The sequence below is a fragment of the Thalia democratica genome, chromosome 4 (genome assembly GCF_965202585.1).
Source record: "Thalia democratica chromosome 4, ktThaDemo2.hap1.1, whole genome shotgun sequence".
Lineage (NCBI taxonomy): Eukaryota > Metazoa > Chordata > Thaliacea > Salpida > Salpidae > Thalia > Thalia democratica.
The window spans coordinates 48,240,900-48,257,989 of record NC_139168.1 but is presented as its reverse complement, the minus strand read 5'-3'; the positions used below and the strand labels follow the sequence as shown (position 1 = coordinate 48,257,989).

Below are 17,090 nucleotides of genomic sequence, written 5' to 3'. Positions count from 1 at the left end.
AGTTGTAATTTTATACCTCTATTTCATAATAAATAAAAGTTTAAGATGTTGTAAAAAATACTTTTGTATAACTTGATTGATTGTCTTGATAAGTACATAAAAAAAAATAACTTAAAATGTATATGATGTATATGAGTAAGTACATTTTTACATTTTAGTTGAATAATTTAGTGGTGGTGTAAGCATTTTTTTATAGTTTTTTTATAGTTGTTTATTAGTTTTTCAAGTCATACAGTAAGTACAGTAGTAATATTAAATTACAAAAACCAGAACTGTTTAATAAGTAGAAACTTGTACAAAAACTAGAATATTTCAGTGGTTCTCTAACTTTTCAAAATCTTTTCATAAAAAGAAAAATTAATGAGCACACTAAATTTTCAAGTATACTCTTTTATACAAAACTTATTAATTTAATGGTTTATTTTTATTTGTTAATTATGAATATACTACAACTTATTAAAGTATTAAAACTTGAAACTTCAAAAGTTAATATATACATTGCCTATTCCTTAAAGATTATTATTATTTAGAAACTAGTCTGTTTACACTTAATTTGTATCTGTAAAAGGTGAGCATTTAAAGAAAGAGTGGTTGATGATATTATTTAACAGTTTAACATGTTAACAATAACCATTTTGGGTAACATGTATACAACAAAGTATTTTAACTATCATTTCAGACTAACTTTAACTATTTTTGTTTTAATATTCATTTTTTCATTATGTGTTTACTACCAGGTTCAAATAAACATACTTTGTTACAACTTAATAAGGCTAATGTATTTTTTTAGATAAATATGATGTCACTAAAGCTTTTAATGACATTTTAAGTGCTAAAATAAACTTTAAAAAAGTATTACAATTACATAATAAAACCAAAAAATGTTGTTTTAAGTAATTTTCTAAGCTAATGTTAATCCAAGTTTGTCCCGGACATAAAGTTAAACTTAAATAAATGCAAATGGTGTACAAATCAATAACCGAAGGGTTTTTTCATACACCAGGTCCTAGGACCAAAAAATTTTGAGCGCTCTTTTTTTTGTTGTTCAATAAACAATACTAACATGACAGTTTACATTAACTTTAAATACAAAATAATAAGATTCTTACTTTATTTGTAACCTTGAGGAGTATTGATAGCATCTTATTAATCAAATAAATTTGTTAATTTTCCCTACTATTGTTTAAAGACGAATTTATTAACACTTTAGGTAATGTTGTTATTTACTGACTGAAAAACAGAAACTGTATCCGTTGTACAAAACAGGTTTAATTTGACTCATATCATAAACTAAAAAACCACAAAAGGGTCTATAGATGTTTTTTAGTTCTCGAAAAATATTTTTATAAAAAGAATAAAATAACCATTTTATTTTATTCTAAAATTTTTAACAAAGTATCTTTATTACTCAGTGAATTTAGATTTTCTAAAAAAACTTTATTTTGACTAAGCAGGAAGATCACAATTTAAGACCAAAACTAAAAAAAAAACAAAAACTACCTATTTCTTCAAAATTATTAATTATTATTAAGTTAATTTACAGAAGAATATAAAAAAAATGTTTAAAATGTATGTTTTTTCAGATATATGTTTCAAGGAATAAAAAAGCCAAAATGTCCTATTTTTGTTATGGGCTTTAGCACCAACCCAATAAACCCAAACTCAAAAAAAACATATTTTATATTAACTTTATACTTTAGCTGTTTAATGTTGTACAATATATTTGTTTAAACCAAAGAAAAAAGAAATTATTGTGTTTCAAAATTTTCGAGTCAAGAAAATTGACTCAAGCTTCCTCTTATTTTAAAGTTATTGTCGTTAAACATTGTTTATTGAGCCATAATAATAGAGAAAATAGTAAGACTTTTCAACAGATTTTTTTTGTTTATTTGCTTTAAAATATATTCGTAAAAACAATAAAGTATACAGAATATAAAATGAATCATAAAATGTAAACTATAATCGTTATAAAGTTTAAATTAAAACTAAAAAAACCGATGACCTTTTAAACTATAATTTTATTTTAGTTCAACAGCTTTTTGTTTTTTAATAAAAACTTCTATTTGTAATCAGTTTTTATATTTTTTTATATGATAGTGAATTTTTGTATGTTTTTATCATTAAGACGTTTTTATATTAAGAATATCTGAATTTTTTACATTTAAAATTTAACAATTTTTATGAAAAATATTTATGTGTTTTTTTGTTAAAGGCATTTTTAACAATAACATTCTAAGATAAGCGTAAATTAAATTTAAGTACAGTTTTAGCTTTTGAAATATTTATTTACTTGAAGTTTAGGAAGATAAAAATATATACAGTTTGTATACCAAAGCTGGTTGATATTTATCGCTTGGATACAAATTAAAATAACAAACATGTAGAATAAATAAGTTGATATTTAGACCTGGTTGTAAAACATTAATGAATATCAAAACGAAAAATGTTACTTAAAATTAGTGTGAAAAGACAGTAAAAGCTTAAACCAAAAGTTTACAGTATTAAGTCTGCCTGGTTTTAATAATTAAACAAATCCTAGCTCTAAGTCAATTTTTGAACCTTTTGGAAACTAAAATAATTACTATTGATTATGAGTTTATCAATAGAGAAGATTTTAGCTGATGCAAAATGTTTAGTCGAAAGATTAAAAGTAAGTTTTCATAAGCTTCATTAATAATCTATGTCCTGCAAAAGAGGTGAAAAGGTATCTGTTGTGTTCAAGTCGATAACAGAAAGGTTTTTTAGTGCACTTGGTCCTAGGACCAAATACTTTGAGCGCTTTTTTATGATGTTTATTACTATAAATATTTATTTATTTTTATTATTTAAGAATAATAAATATTTGTTTATTTATTTATTGTTGTAGAGGGAAGAGTAAGACTAATGTTTTTCTACATAATTTGTACCATAAATGTTTAAAATAAACTTTAAGCAGTTGCATTTCACAATTGAGTGAACTTAAATTAATATTTTTACACTTATAAGTAATTTAATTTTAAAGTAAAGTAGCAGAGTTGCCACTTTTCAATGTTAATAAGCTATCTGTTCTGGGCATGACTTAAAACTGTTTTGGTGTATGACTTGATAACCGAAAGGTTTTTTGTACACCAGGTTCTTGGACCAAACCTTTTGAGCGTATTTTTTGTTGTTTGCATTATTCAACAAAAACTAGCTAATGTATTATGACCTCATCATCACACAAAAGATGAAAATTTTGTCTGTAAAATGGTGCTTTTTGAAAAGAAAGAAAGAAAAATGTGAACACTCACAACTAAGGTCAATGGATTGGTCATTGAGCTGAAAAGTTTTGTTTTTGTTTTCAAATTTGTCTTAATGTAGCAAAAACACATCCAAACCATATGTGTATCCAGCAAACATCACCCAAGTACTCCCTACCCCAAGTTTAAATAATGTTTTAGCAAATATATGATGTTTATTGTAATGTTCATCTACACCAGGGGTTGGCAGATCAAAAAGGAACATTGATTTATGTGCTTAAAAAAACATATTTAAAAACAATTTTTTTGAACAAAAAAAATTTAGGCAATAGAATATCCTTTAAATATAACACTAAGATTTTATTTTTGTTTTTTCGAAAATATTATTATATTAAACTAGTTGAATAAAAATTTTAGTTTGGCTCGCGGGCCGCAGTTTGCTGACTTCTGATCTACACCTTAAAATTAAGGGCATAAGGGGGTAAACACTTTTTTCATAATTTGATCTTATTTTATGTAGGTTTTACTAAATTACAAGATGCTTTTACAGGTTTTAAAAATTCAAAATAATTTTAGAGATATAGCTGGTCAAAGGCAACAATAGAATCCTTATGGGAGGTGCAAACTAAAACGACAAAAATAGACTATTTCCCTTAAAATTCTATCTTCTCCTACGTTTTTTGAGATAACTACCTCAAATGTTCCTTGCAATATCTAGAAAATTTTGTTCTAACAGTTTTTCTGAATTTAGCAAGGAACATTTGCTTAAATTTTTAGGTAGTTATCTCAAAAAGCATAGGGGAAAATAGATTTTTAGTTATTTGCCGTTTTAGTTTACATATTATAAGATAACAGCACCATAAGATTTTTTTTTTATAATACAGCTTCCAAAATATTTAAGTATTCATAAAGAACTTTAACAATTCCTATTTTAAAACAAACAAACAAACAAAATAAAAATAAACTCATTTAAGCATTAAAGTAAATTTTTAAAGTACTTCATGAAATTTTTTGATTTTTTTTTTGTTTACTTTAAAATAATCTCCTTTCGTTTATTAGGCTACATTTTTTGTTAAACGTCCTTGACAAAACATTAAACTGTACTTGTGGTATTTGACCAATAACCAAAAGATGTTTGTACATCAGGTCCTTAGTAGACCAAGCTTTTTTAGCGCTTTTTATTGTTGTTCAATTAAATTTTTATATTAGCCAATTTAAGTATAATTTGACATCATAGATACTAAATAAGTTAAACAAGTTTTTAGAAAAATCAAAATAGCATAATAAAAGCTAAATTAATAAAAAGTTTAAATACAAACTTACTAACTAAAACAATATTTAATTAAACTTTTTAAAGTACTTATTTACATTATACATATTAGTGGTTAAGTGTTTTGATAGTCAATTTTTATGTTGGTCATTAAAAATAGAAATGACCTAGTTTACTATTAGTTGATAAAATTGTTTATTTTTTCTCGAAGTTAGTTAACTAAATAATCTAGATTTTTCTTTTAAATGTGTTGTGTGTATTAGCTTTTAATTACTTTAATAAAAAGCCAATTCAGTAATTTTTTAAGAAAGCAAATCTAAACTAGTGTTTCTTTAATATTATTACAATTTAATTAGAAATAACCAATAATTAGTAAAGATTATTTATTTTTTTTTATAATTACATTCAAATAATATATACTAATTGACTTAGTTTTGTTGTTAAACACAAATTTATACTATTTATTTTTCTAATTGCAGAAACTCACAATTTTACCGAATATTATTGGTAAATTATCTGATCAAAATAAATGCATCTTGACTAAAAGTATAAAGTTTAAAAATATGTAAACTTATTAAATTATGAACAATTATTATCAGTTTAAAAGTTTAACTAAACAAAATTTACAGGAACATGATGCATCTGCTTTGGCTCTTTCACAAAAAACAGGTGACCTTCAAAAAGATATTGAAGCTAGAAATACATATGAAGAAAATATTAAAGAATTTAATAATGCTGCTGGACACCAACCAAGATCTGCACTTATTTTAGGTAAGAATGTTAAGGGCATAGGGAAAGTCCAAATTTTTTTTCTACCAAAATTAACACTTGACCTCATATGAAAACAATAGTTATATACTATAAGATACCTTTCACATGATAAAAATATATTTATTAACTTTTTAGATATTGTCAGTTGTGTAAAAAGCTTCGGATACAATTGCATGGGCAAAAAAATTCATTGTCAATTTTCTTTGAACTTCTACAAATCTATATTTTCCTTCATTTCATGATAAATTAACCTCAAAATTTCAGGAAATCTTCCTTGCATTAATAGAAAAAAAGCTAGTGTAAAAATTTAAAAAAATATTAAATTTAAGAATTTTATGACTGAAATAAAATAAATAATAAATTTATTTAAATTTTTTTATAATTTTTTTTTTACTCAAAAAAAATCCTACTATACAAATGTATATTACTTAGTTAGAATTAATTTAAGACAGTTTCATAAATATTGCTCAAAAATTGTAGGAGATAGATTTTTAATGAAATAATCTTTTTTGCTTCTTTACTTTGGTCATTCTTTAAGGAATCTATTGAGCGTTCCAACTTTGTACCCTCATATCTCAAAAACTAGTTTGAACTTTGCAAAAGGTTTAAAAGCAAATGCTAGCTATAAATAGATCCATTAAAGATTTTTAAAATATTTAAAATAAGATCAAAATGTCAAAAAAGTGCCGTAATCCCCCTACGCTCTTAATTGCACTTTATTTTAAAGTCTATTTTTTTTTAATTTTATCACAAAACTTTTAACATTGAATCTATGAAAGCAGTATTTCTTCTAAGTTTAATAAACATCTAATGCAGATGCATACATATACAACCTTCCTTCTTATGATTAAGAAGTAAAATGAACATGAGGTATAAGTAGTTTTTGCCAGAGGCCAGAAATTTATTTTAAATTATTAAAAAAATTCTGGATGACTCAAGACAGTTTAAGGTTAATCAGGGCATTTTTTTGACTCCAAAAGTGGTAACCTGAAACTTTTAATGCGCAATAAAATTTGTAGATTATTTGATTATTTATCTATATGGATAGAACAAAATTAATTAAAATTACTTTATTTGAATATTCATCTCCTATGGCAGTTTATAAAGAATTGTTTTAAATTTTTCTTGGTTTAATATATAATAATAAGCAATGTTTTGCATAAATTTTCAAAATAAAACAACAAAGTTGATTTTTTTAATTTCTGGTCATAATTTTTTTAGTTTTCACAACAAATTTGCAGTAAGTTGTCTCAAGTATTGTAAGGAATTGTGGTAAATTCTATAAAAAAAAATTAAGAGTAGACAGAAATTAAGTAATTATTTTAAAGTTTCAAGAATAGGTTTTTATCAGTAGTCCATGAAAAAATATCCTTAACACCTTTGAATTTAAAATTTCTTTAAATTTACCATATTCTGATAGTTAAATTAAACTATATTTATAAACAAATTAAGGGATACAGCATGAAAGTAATGCAATAAGAGCTTTGCAAAATGAAAATGATGAATTAAGAGCAAGCCTGACTGAGCATCAACATGCACTTGAATTAATTATGTCAAAATATCGCCATCAAATTGTTCAGTTTACTGAGAGTACCAAGTAATTTAAATTATGTATCAATTTACTCTTATTTAATCAGTTTTTGATGTAAAAACAATAAACAGTTTATAAACTTATATTTTTTCAGAGTATACTGATTAACATATAGTAAGTTATAAAAATAAGTATTGGTTTCTAGTATAAAGTTCTTAATACAGCTTAAATTGCTATCGATTAGTCCTGTGGTCTTTGCTAGTGCATACGGTGTGCACCTGTATGCACTAGTGTGCATAGAGTTTTTTTTTTCAGAGTAAAACTTAGTAATGTGAATAATATTTTTAAATGAAGTTTATTTTTCTATAATATGTATCATAAAAAGCTATTGTTGACATAAATTATTTGCATACTTAGACACCAGGGGCGTAGCGTGGGGAGGGACACTGGCGCATGCGTGCCACCCAAAAAAAGAAAAATGTAAAAAAAAGAATGTAATATCTTTATCCTTTATAGTTTATTTTTTCTGCTTAATTTGCCTTTTTTCAACTATGTTTATCTAGTATTCAAAAAAGTTTAACGAAATTTTGAATACCAATTAGTGTCAAGTTAGGAAAGTACATGTTATTACTCAATATACTGATTCGGTGTGTAATTGCAAATGCGCACCGATGTTGATGAAAAACTCTATAAGGAAAATTTTAATAACTTCATTAACTTCATAAGAGTTTAGACTCAAAAAGCACGATGTTGATATAGCGAACCGCTGTAGTATAACCTTATGGCAGATTATTTTTCTACAAAAAGTTCACAAAAATATGCTTTATTGTTAAGACTACTGCTAGTTTTCTGAACTTTATTTTTGTAAACATACAAGATAAGCGTGTCGGCCTATGAGAAATAAACTTTGTTTGTGATTTTTATTTTAAACAAATAAAATTAAATGAATTAAATTTAAAAAGTATACTTTTAACTATTTTACAAAGTTGTAATAAACTGTAATAACAGTTTTAAAGTTGGTCTATTTTAAGTTCTGTGTAGCTTTATTAAAATTATGTGCAATGAGGTGTTGTTATCACTGTTGTATTGTATATTAAAGAGATTGATATTTTTTTCGTAAATAAAACAGATACTTTCGTTTTATTGAATATACTAATTTTTAAAGATATAAAGTTTACTATAAGTAATAAAAACAATTTTTATTTAGTAAGTTTACATTTTTGCAAGTATAAGTAATTATAATGAAATTTATACTTTTATTTAATTGTTTAATTTTGTAATATATAAATATTTTTTAAAACAGTTAACAAACTTATTTTACTTAATAAATTTATTTCAATTATATTACTTATAAAAAGTTTTTTTATAGCTAATTACAAAAATTTTAATTTAGAGGATATTTTGAGAAAAAAATTGCGTACCCCCTGACCAAAATACCACGCTACGCCACTGTTAGACACTCGAAATATAAGAAACAGTGATTTTAATAATAGTATATATTTTTTATAATCTATCAAGTACAGAATATACTTTTTCAGTAATCACTGTGCACAGCTTTTGAAAAAGTTTATAACAACTGGATTAGTTTAGCTTTTTATTAGTTACCAATAATAGTGGGTCGTAAGTACTAAAAAAATAATTAAATTTTTCATTCAATGCTTTAAACTTTCTATCCAATGTATGCATCAAAAAATAGTTAGAGGATTTTTAACTTAAATTTTTATAATTTTTATTTTTTGGTATTAACATGAAAAGAACTAAAATTTTCATTATAATAAAAATTTATCAAAATGTTATTTTACAAAATATCTATTATTTAAAAACTTTTAAAAACGTTTAAATATAAATAATTTTGTTCGATCAATTAGTAGTACTTAAGAAGCTATATATCATATTTCAAATTTTAGTAACTAAAATTTTTACAGAATACTAAAATCAATGCCCTGTCAAGATAATAATTCATTGTCAATTAGCAAATCAGAGCACGAAAACAATTTGCTGCAAATTCAAATGCTTAGAGACAAGGTTTCTTTCTATTTTATCTGATTTTATTTTATACTTTGTTAAGTATTAAATTCAAACATTCTTATGGATGACCTTAGTTATGTTTTATTTTGAGAAAATTAATGTTATGTTAGTTGTGCCCTTTATATAGTATAATTAATCAGCGCTATTTGCTGTTTTTAACTATTTAGAAAATTAAATGATAGCTTAGGATTTTAATGTTATTTTTTACTATCTTAATGATGTTTATGAATATTATGTTAAATTAATGATATACTACGTTTGCGTTTTTAATACTTTTTTTTATACTTAAATATTTAGATTGTATTTTAGCTAATTTTTAAAAAGATTTTAAGAATACCATAAAGTTTTTCTTGTTGTAATTCTTAAAATTCATGCTATAAATAGTACTATACAGTTGTACAAGTTATTGAAAATTTATTCATCAAAAAATATTTGAAAAGTAAATTTAGCAAGTGTTATTGTAGATATACGAAATGGCGTGTGTGATGCAGGAAGCTGCTAGTGTGGACGAGAATATATCGGCCAACATGCAACAGCACATCAGCCGCCTCGAAGCTGAAAACTCAGGTCTCCGCAATCTACTCATGATAACAGAGCAGTCTTCTTACGGTAGCCGACTGATATTTGACGATCGTGAACAACCATTAGAAACAGTGGAGGCATCAGACGAAAAAGTAGAAAGTTTAGGTTTTGACGTAATTGAAGAACCTAAATTAACAGATAAAGTTAGTGATGATGTCATAAGCGAATGTTCAACTGTTGTCGATTTGGAAGAACTTTCTAAAAGTGAAGAATAGTTCAGTTTTATCCGTTTTTTAATAATTTTCTGCACATTTTATGTTCGATCATATAGAGTTTTTCAAACGATTTTTCTTAAATAAACTATTATTATTGTTATTAAGTCATAATCAAATTTTGAATACTTGATTGATAACAATTTTTTTCTATCGACAGCTCATTATACAACTATAAAGAAACATCTTGTTTTATGAAAATTTTTGCATCAGATTTATTTTTCAAGACAAAATTTAATACATTGTTACTAAAATTATAATTGCTGGTTTCACTATTTTTCTAGATATTTTACTTTAAAATTTATGATTTGTTTTCATAATTTCGCCTAGTTATAAAATGAAGTTTTTTATGTAACTTTCTGTCTAAAATTGTTTAACGAAACTAAGTACAATATTTTGCTGACTTTTAAAGGTATGTTGTTTTTGTTATCAACCAAGTCCACAGTCAAGATCTAGCCGGATAAAATTGATCACTAGGTTTATATTGATTGTAATAAAGGTTAACTTTAGTAATGCTTTACAGTGTCCAGTTATTTTTCAATAAAAATGGTACTGAACTTATCAGTTTAGTGAGGTTAAATTTGGTTAATTACAAACTTAAAAAAAATGATTTCTTTATTTTGGTAATTTTATTCATCTCTTTACAGCCTTTAAAGGTTATTAATAGACAATTAGGTTATTAAGATAGTTATAGTTTTTCATCTGTGCATCACATTAAAACAACTAGCTGCTTCCATAAATATAAATCAGCTACCCTGTGTATATAATAAATATAAAATATGTGAAGGGCTGAGATAGAAATTAAATGGCGACTATAATAGTGCTAAGTTAGTTTATTTTCAATAGTTAACTCCTACCAGTTTTATGACACGCTGGTTAACTTGATTTCATGACAATTCAGGTTGTTAAAAAAATTTAAAGAGTCCATATCTCAAAAAATAACATATTTGAAAAAAGTATAAACCTGTATCTGTAGGTCTTATTGTTATCTTCAAGTCATTTTTTTCTTTTTTCAAGTTTTTAAATGTTTTTCAGATATATGGCTAAAACAAGTTTTAAAATGTAGTAACTTTTAAATATCTCCAAAACTATTGAAAGTATTCCAAAAAAGAAAATAAATAGATTGTATGTATTAATAAGACCTACATACGTATTTTTTATATTTTCAAATATAAATAAAATTATTCTGAAAATTAAATATTTTTTCTAAGAATCGGAATAGTCGTGCACCTGATTAACTTACAGTTTAAATGAGAAGCAGCTGTGAATAAATTTTGCATAAATTAACATAATATTTTTGTTGACTCATCTAACCAGAAGAAATAGGTTAAAAAAAATTATTTTAATCAATCAAACTTAATTATTCTTTAATATTTGTTTTAACTGCTTTATTTGCAAAAATTGTGATCTGTCGTATCTAACTTCGAAAAAGTTTTTGAATAGATTTACTTTTTAGCGTAATAAACAGTCAACTTAAGAGAAATTAACTTCATAAATAACATATAGACGTAATTGGTTGTATGAAAATATTAGAAGACATGATTCTAATGCATAATTAGTAAGTAATGATATTTTTGTAAAAGTATCTAAACAGAAAAAAAAAGCATTTTAAATTTATTTCAAAATCTAAAACACAACTATGTAAAAAGCTAAATTAATTTCTTTTTATGCCATTTAAAACTTTTGATCTACTTTTTGGAACACCTTACGTTGTAAATTTTTATGTTGTACTAATTGAGTTATTTAAAAATAAAATATCTCGGATGTGCTAAAAAATGGTGAAATTGAGTTTTCAGCTAAAAAGCTTGTTTTGATTTGAAAAATATCACAAAAACATCCCTTAAAAAAATTCATATGATTTAAAAAGGTTTTTATAGAGGCGATTTTCTGATAACAACCCAAATAAAAACTGTAAGGAACCAAAAAATTGTTTAACATTTGGCAATTATTACAAAAACACGTTGTGCAAGATTTACTATGGCACTTCTTATTTTTATGATATTTATACTTTAAGGAATTGAAAGTTTTTTTTTTTATAACTAAGAATTACCTCCATAAAACTTTTTTCTAGTTGTTTAAAATTCTGTACAACGTATTAATTACCACCATGTAATCAACTTTTTTTTTTGCACGAAGACAGTTTTTCACGATAGTAAAAAAATAAATAAAAAACATAAACTAAAAAAATAAGTTACTGACTAAGGGGTAACAGTGATAGTAAAAATAACTTATAAAGATATTATTATTAAAAGAACACGAAAATTGAATATATTTTTTATAAAGAAAAAAAAAGGTACGGACCGAGGGTTAGGGGTAACAGTGATAATAAAAAATTATGTAAATAAAAAAAACTAATTATTAGAAAAAAAAGGTACCTGCCGAGGATTAGGGGTAACAGTGATAGTAAAATTAATAAATAAAAAAAAATTCAACACGTGCGAAAAACTTCGCTCGTGTAAACTTTGCACCTACTCATTTTTAGATAGTCAAAAATTGACCCTTATTATATCTGAAAATTTTTTATAAGATCCGAAGAACTCTAAAAATTAAAGTTGTTATAACTCTACCAATTTATAGTACGATCTGAAGCTGTAAGAGCAATTTTGTAGTTGACAGTTAACACCTTAAACATTAAAAATTTCATGAAAGATTGTATGTGGTCCGGAAAACCCAAAAAAAAAATTAAACCTCTTACATAGACCTCCTTATGAATTTATTGTTTTTACTTAGACTAAAGTTTTTGTATATGCCAACTAAATAAATCTATTTTAAACTTTGTCGAAACAAATTTATCGTTTTAGAGGGAAGAGCTTTACTGATTTTTTTCAAATAAAAACAGACTTCCTAAATAATTAAGAAAAAAGTTCTTATTTAAAACAAAAGCCAAAATTTATGAGCTTTTAATTTTCTCTTCTAATATTTAATGTTGAAATATTGCGAGATATTTGTTTTGTTGAATAATTTTTCTGATGTTATATCTTTAAAAAAAGGTTCATATATTTTGACTTTCTTAATAAAATTTTAAAATTGAAACTACTAGTGTTTGGAATGTTTATTTAATTTTAAATCGATAGTGGTATAGGACTCGATAACCGAAAGGGTGTTTCGTACACGAGGTCCTTAGATCAATCGTTCAATAATCATAAAATAATCAAAAGTTGATGTTTTTTGTTAATTTACCTTGAATCTCAGCCTTTCTAAAATTAAACTATTGTAAAATGAATTTTAAACTATCTCATCTCATAAAAAGTTTATTAAGATATTGCTTTTGTTTGATTTTTTTTTGTAGCAGTAAATAAGGTTAATTTCAAAACAAAGTAAATTCTGAATGTGAAAATACTTTATTACTAGAATACATTCTATTACTTAGTACTATTTTTGTACTCACGCTTTGAGAGTCTGAAGCTTTTTGTAGACTTTTTTAAATTGCTTTTTAAAGATAAAAAAATATTTTGTGTTAAGTGTATATAATTTAGACGTATCTAATTCGTAAAATTTTTAATATACCAAAAATTATAAAGAATTTTTCAATATTTTCATATCTTAAATTTATCTTAAAAAAGTATAAAATTAAGTATTTATAAATACTAAAAGCTAGGAAAGTAAGGTCTCTTTAAGCAAAAAATTGAAACAAAACCGCGTTATTTTACAAAACTGTACAAATTGCTTAGGTTTGCAGAAACGTAACATGCTACGTGTAGTTTATAAGAGCTTTTAAAGGAGCATATCTTAATAAAAAAAATGAACTTAAAAAATACTTTAAGGTCTAATTATTAAAATGAATATGGTAAAATAAGTTTCACAAACTATTTAAAATAAAAGAAATCGTTAATACTAAAGTAAGCCATATTTTAGTAATCAATAACTTTTCTGGTAGAATTTAAAAAGTCATTCTGAAAGTTAATTTATAAGATTTTAAATGTAAAGAATAAAAAAACTGTTGTTTTATAACAATTAAAATTATAAGAGTTTAAATGTCGGAGTTAAAATTATCGTGCACCCTATAGAAAGTAACGGAATAAAAGCTAGTTATATATTAAAACTAAATAAGTAGCTGAAAATTAATTTTTAATTGTCACTATCTACAAAGCCAAATTTTTTTATCAAAACGTAAAAATAGTTAAGTCTTTTAGGTTTATGAATATAAAATTCAAAAGATTTGAATATTTAATTACCTAAAAATACTGTGTTACAATATAAAAAAAAAATAATCCTAGCTAATAATTGTTTAAATTTTACGCTCAAGATTTTATTATAGTAAGAAGTTGTATTTTTCTTTTGTGCTTGTTTACATTATTTATCTTGTTATAGTTGAGTCTATAGGTATAAGTATATGTTTTCAGGTTAATAAATTTAACGGTTTGTTTTATCCATTATTGTATGTTCTTTTTTATAAGTTTTTACTATTAAATTGTTCAAGTTTTATGTTAAAATGTTTTTTTTATTCATTTATAGTTCAGAATAGTTAAAGTAAAAAAGTTGTGTGTAGTTCGATGATCAAAAGGTCTTTATAAACACCAGGTCCTTTGACTATATTCTTGTCTTCAGTTTCTTAATCAAATTCAATAAACCTACTTACTTACTAATGTGTTAAAAACTACCAATAAGAGTGAGCTTTAAGCTTTCAATTAGCGTAGTAAAATAATGTATATTCTACTGTAGTGATTGATTTTACTCATTAAATTTAATATATTTTTAACTAAAAATTAATTTTTGCGATAATGATGAAAATCTTATGGTTAAAAACTAAAGTGATGTTTACTCTAACTTTAATAAAATTAAACAAGACTTCAGATAGAGTTTAGTTATGTATGTTAAACGCTGTGATAATACGTTTTTACTTAAAACCTGTTACATTAAATCATAATAAATTTTGTAAAAACCTAAAAAATAAACAAATAATACCTAAAAAAAATTAGCTTTAAATTATTAAAAAATTTAATTTTACACAGAACAATTTCAGTTTCAAAAATATTATTTGATGAAATAAACTTACAATTCCGCATTTAAAATATTATAAAAACAAAGTTTTCTATAAGTACTAAGCTTTTTTTTAGTTTTGTAAACTTAAAAAAGTTCAAAGTTTTATCGATTTTTATTGATTTTAGATTCCTTTGCTAGGTCTGTTATTTTAAAGACTTTTTTCTAAAAGATAATTCTAGCGATCGTTTTAGTTTTTATTTTATGAATCGAAAGCAAAACTAAAACCATCCCGAAGATAAAAAGTATCCTCAGTTTATATACGTATAGAATTGTAAGTAACAGTATCATAACAAGTTAGTTTAGATTTTGAGTCTATATACTTTCTAAAACTTTTAATAACTCGCAGCGGTGCACGAATCTCTGAGTGAAAGGTATTTTTTTGCACAAAGGACTAATTTATTTTTTCCGTAAAATTATCATTATTTGTCTTAGACAAGACATTAAAATGTATAGTTGGAGTATGACTCAATAATCAAAAGGTTTTTTTTTGTACACCAGGTCTTTAGACCAAACTTTTTGAGCGCTTTTTTTGTCGTTTAATAAAGATTAAGTTTAAAAATAAACTTTAAATAAACTATTTTTTGAGGTTATATTTTATTAAATAACAAAAAAATGTTTACTTTTAAAGTTAACATCATTTTTATCAATTAAAACAAAAATATAAAATGCAGTTTTTACATTATAAAAGTCGACAGCCGTTGATCAATGGTTGGATTTTAAGATTACGCTTGGGCAAACGTATTTGAAAAATGTGTTAAAGTGTCAATGTGTTAAAGTGTCAATGTGTTAAAGTGTCAACTAATTAAAAGTTTAACATCTTTATGCTCACTGAGTTAATAAAATTAGTCAAAAATTATAAAAAACTTGTTTACAACAAAACAAAGTCCAATTTTTATATTATTTGATTTTCAACTTAAATAACTTTGCCCAAGTTTTATTCTGCAGTTTAAGTTTGTTTGAGCAAAATAAAATGTTATGTTTATTCTATTCTACAGTTGAACATTTTATACACATTTTTATATTTAGTAAAAAGTTAATAATAATTTTCTTTAACAAAAACAATGGTCTAAGGGGGTAGCTGTCTAAATTGCACGAGCGTACAAAATTAGTCTGGTCTAAGGACCTGGATGTACCAAATGATCTATTGATCATCAAGTCGTAAACAACATGCTTAATTCAGAATTATATGAACTGAAAGATCGAAAGATTGAATTAAAATTTGATGACAGTCACCAAACCCATTTTTTAGTTGTTTAATAAAACTTGATAAAAGTTAAAAAGAGTGGTAAAAATAACTTAGAAAGTTTACCACGTGGTATTTTTTCACTTGATAGTTTATGATAAAATATCGTATTTGTTTTTGTTTCAAGGGTAAAACTTTAAACTTCTTTTATTGTGGAGAGAAAAAACTAATAAAAAAAACCAAATGTTGTAGAACAGTTAGTTCATGTTAAAGTGAAAAATTAACTTTATAAGTTTTATTTGAAAAGTTGTTGGAGCACAAACAAAAAAAAACGGAAATGGTCATAAAAACTTGGTCTAGAGATCTGGTGTACGAAAGGACCTCTTGGTCATTGAGTCGTACACAACCTGCTTATTTAAATAGTTTTGCACTATCCTCAACCCACTTAAGAAATAAATCACTAATAAAATTATGTTTTTTCAAGATCCTCAACTGAGGTTACTTTTTTTTTCAATTCCTAGTTATAGATTCATTGATTCTAAATTTTGATTTAGGGATTAAAAATTTATTATTTTTGAAAAAAATAATAAGTTAACTTAAATTTATTGATTACGGTAAAAAAATTCAACACTAAAAAAATTGGGAAGAAGTCCTGGTAAATGAAATGTTTTCACTGAACAGAAAGGTTTTCACTGATCGAGCGACAAACAAACTAAGGTAGGGGTGGGCAACGTACGGTCTGAGGAATGAAAATTGCCAGTCCGTGAGCATGTAAATCTGGCCTGCTAAACCAAATTTTAAACTAATTTTTTTTAGAATTCAAATGAAAAGCTAAGAAAAAAAGTCATAGCTACAATTTACGGGAGAGTTAAAACATATATTAGATATAGTAAAAATGTCACGTACAATTGGTTTTATGTCGAGATAAATGAAGTTATTTTTGTGATTTAAACGCAATTGAAATTATCTAGTTTGAAAGAGACTAAACTTTCTAACATCTAAATAGATTTTTTTAGAATTCAAATGAAAAGCTAAGAAAAAAAGTCATAGCTACAATTTACGGGAGAGTTAAAAAATATATTAGATATAGTAAAAATGTCACGTACAATTGGTTTTATGTCGAGATAAATGAAGTTAATTTTGTGATTTAAATGCAATTGAAATTATCTAGTTTGAAAGAGACTAAACTTTCTAACATCTAAATAGATTTTTTTAGTATTCAAATGAACAGCTAAGAAAAAAAGACATAGCTACAATTTAAAACATATACTAGATATAATACAAATGCCACATACAGTTGATTTTATGTCCG

At 24.5% G+C, this 17,090-nt stretch overlaps 1 protein-coding gene across 1 annotated transcript; it reads left to right on the top strand.

The window, feature by feature from the left end:
- Positions 1 to 2,502: 2,502 nt before the first annotated feature.
- On the top strand, positions 2,503 to 10,056 carry LOC145833910 (FGFR1 oncogene partner 2 homolog). The gene is made up of 5 exons (XM_082941169.1): positions 2,503 to 2,650; positions 5,118 to 5,259; positions 6,712 to 6,856; positions 8,716 to 8,815; positions 9,283 to 10,056. The coding sequence occupies exons 1-5, from the start codon at positions 2,591 to 2,593 to the stop codon at positions 9,613 to 9,615; spliced, it is 780 nt and encodes a 259-aa protein (XP_082797295.1). The 5' UTR covers positions 2,503 to 2,590; the 3' UTR covers positions 9,616 to 10,056.
- Positions 10,057 to 17,090: the final 7,034 nt, after the last annotated feature.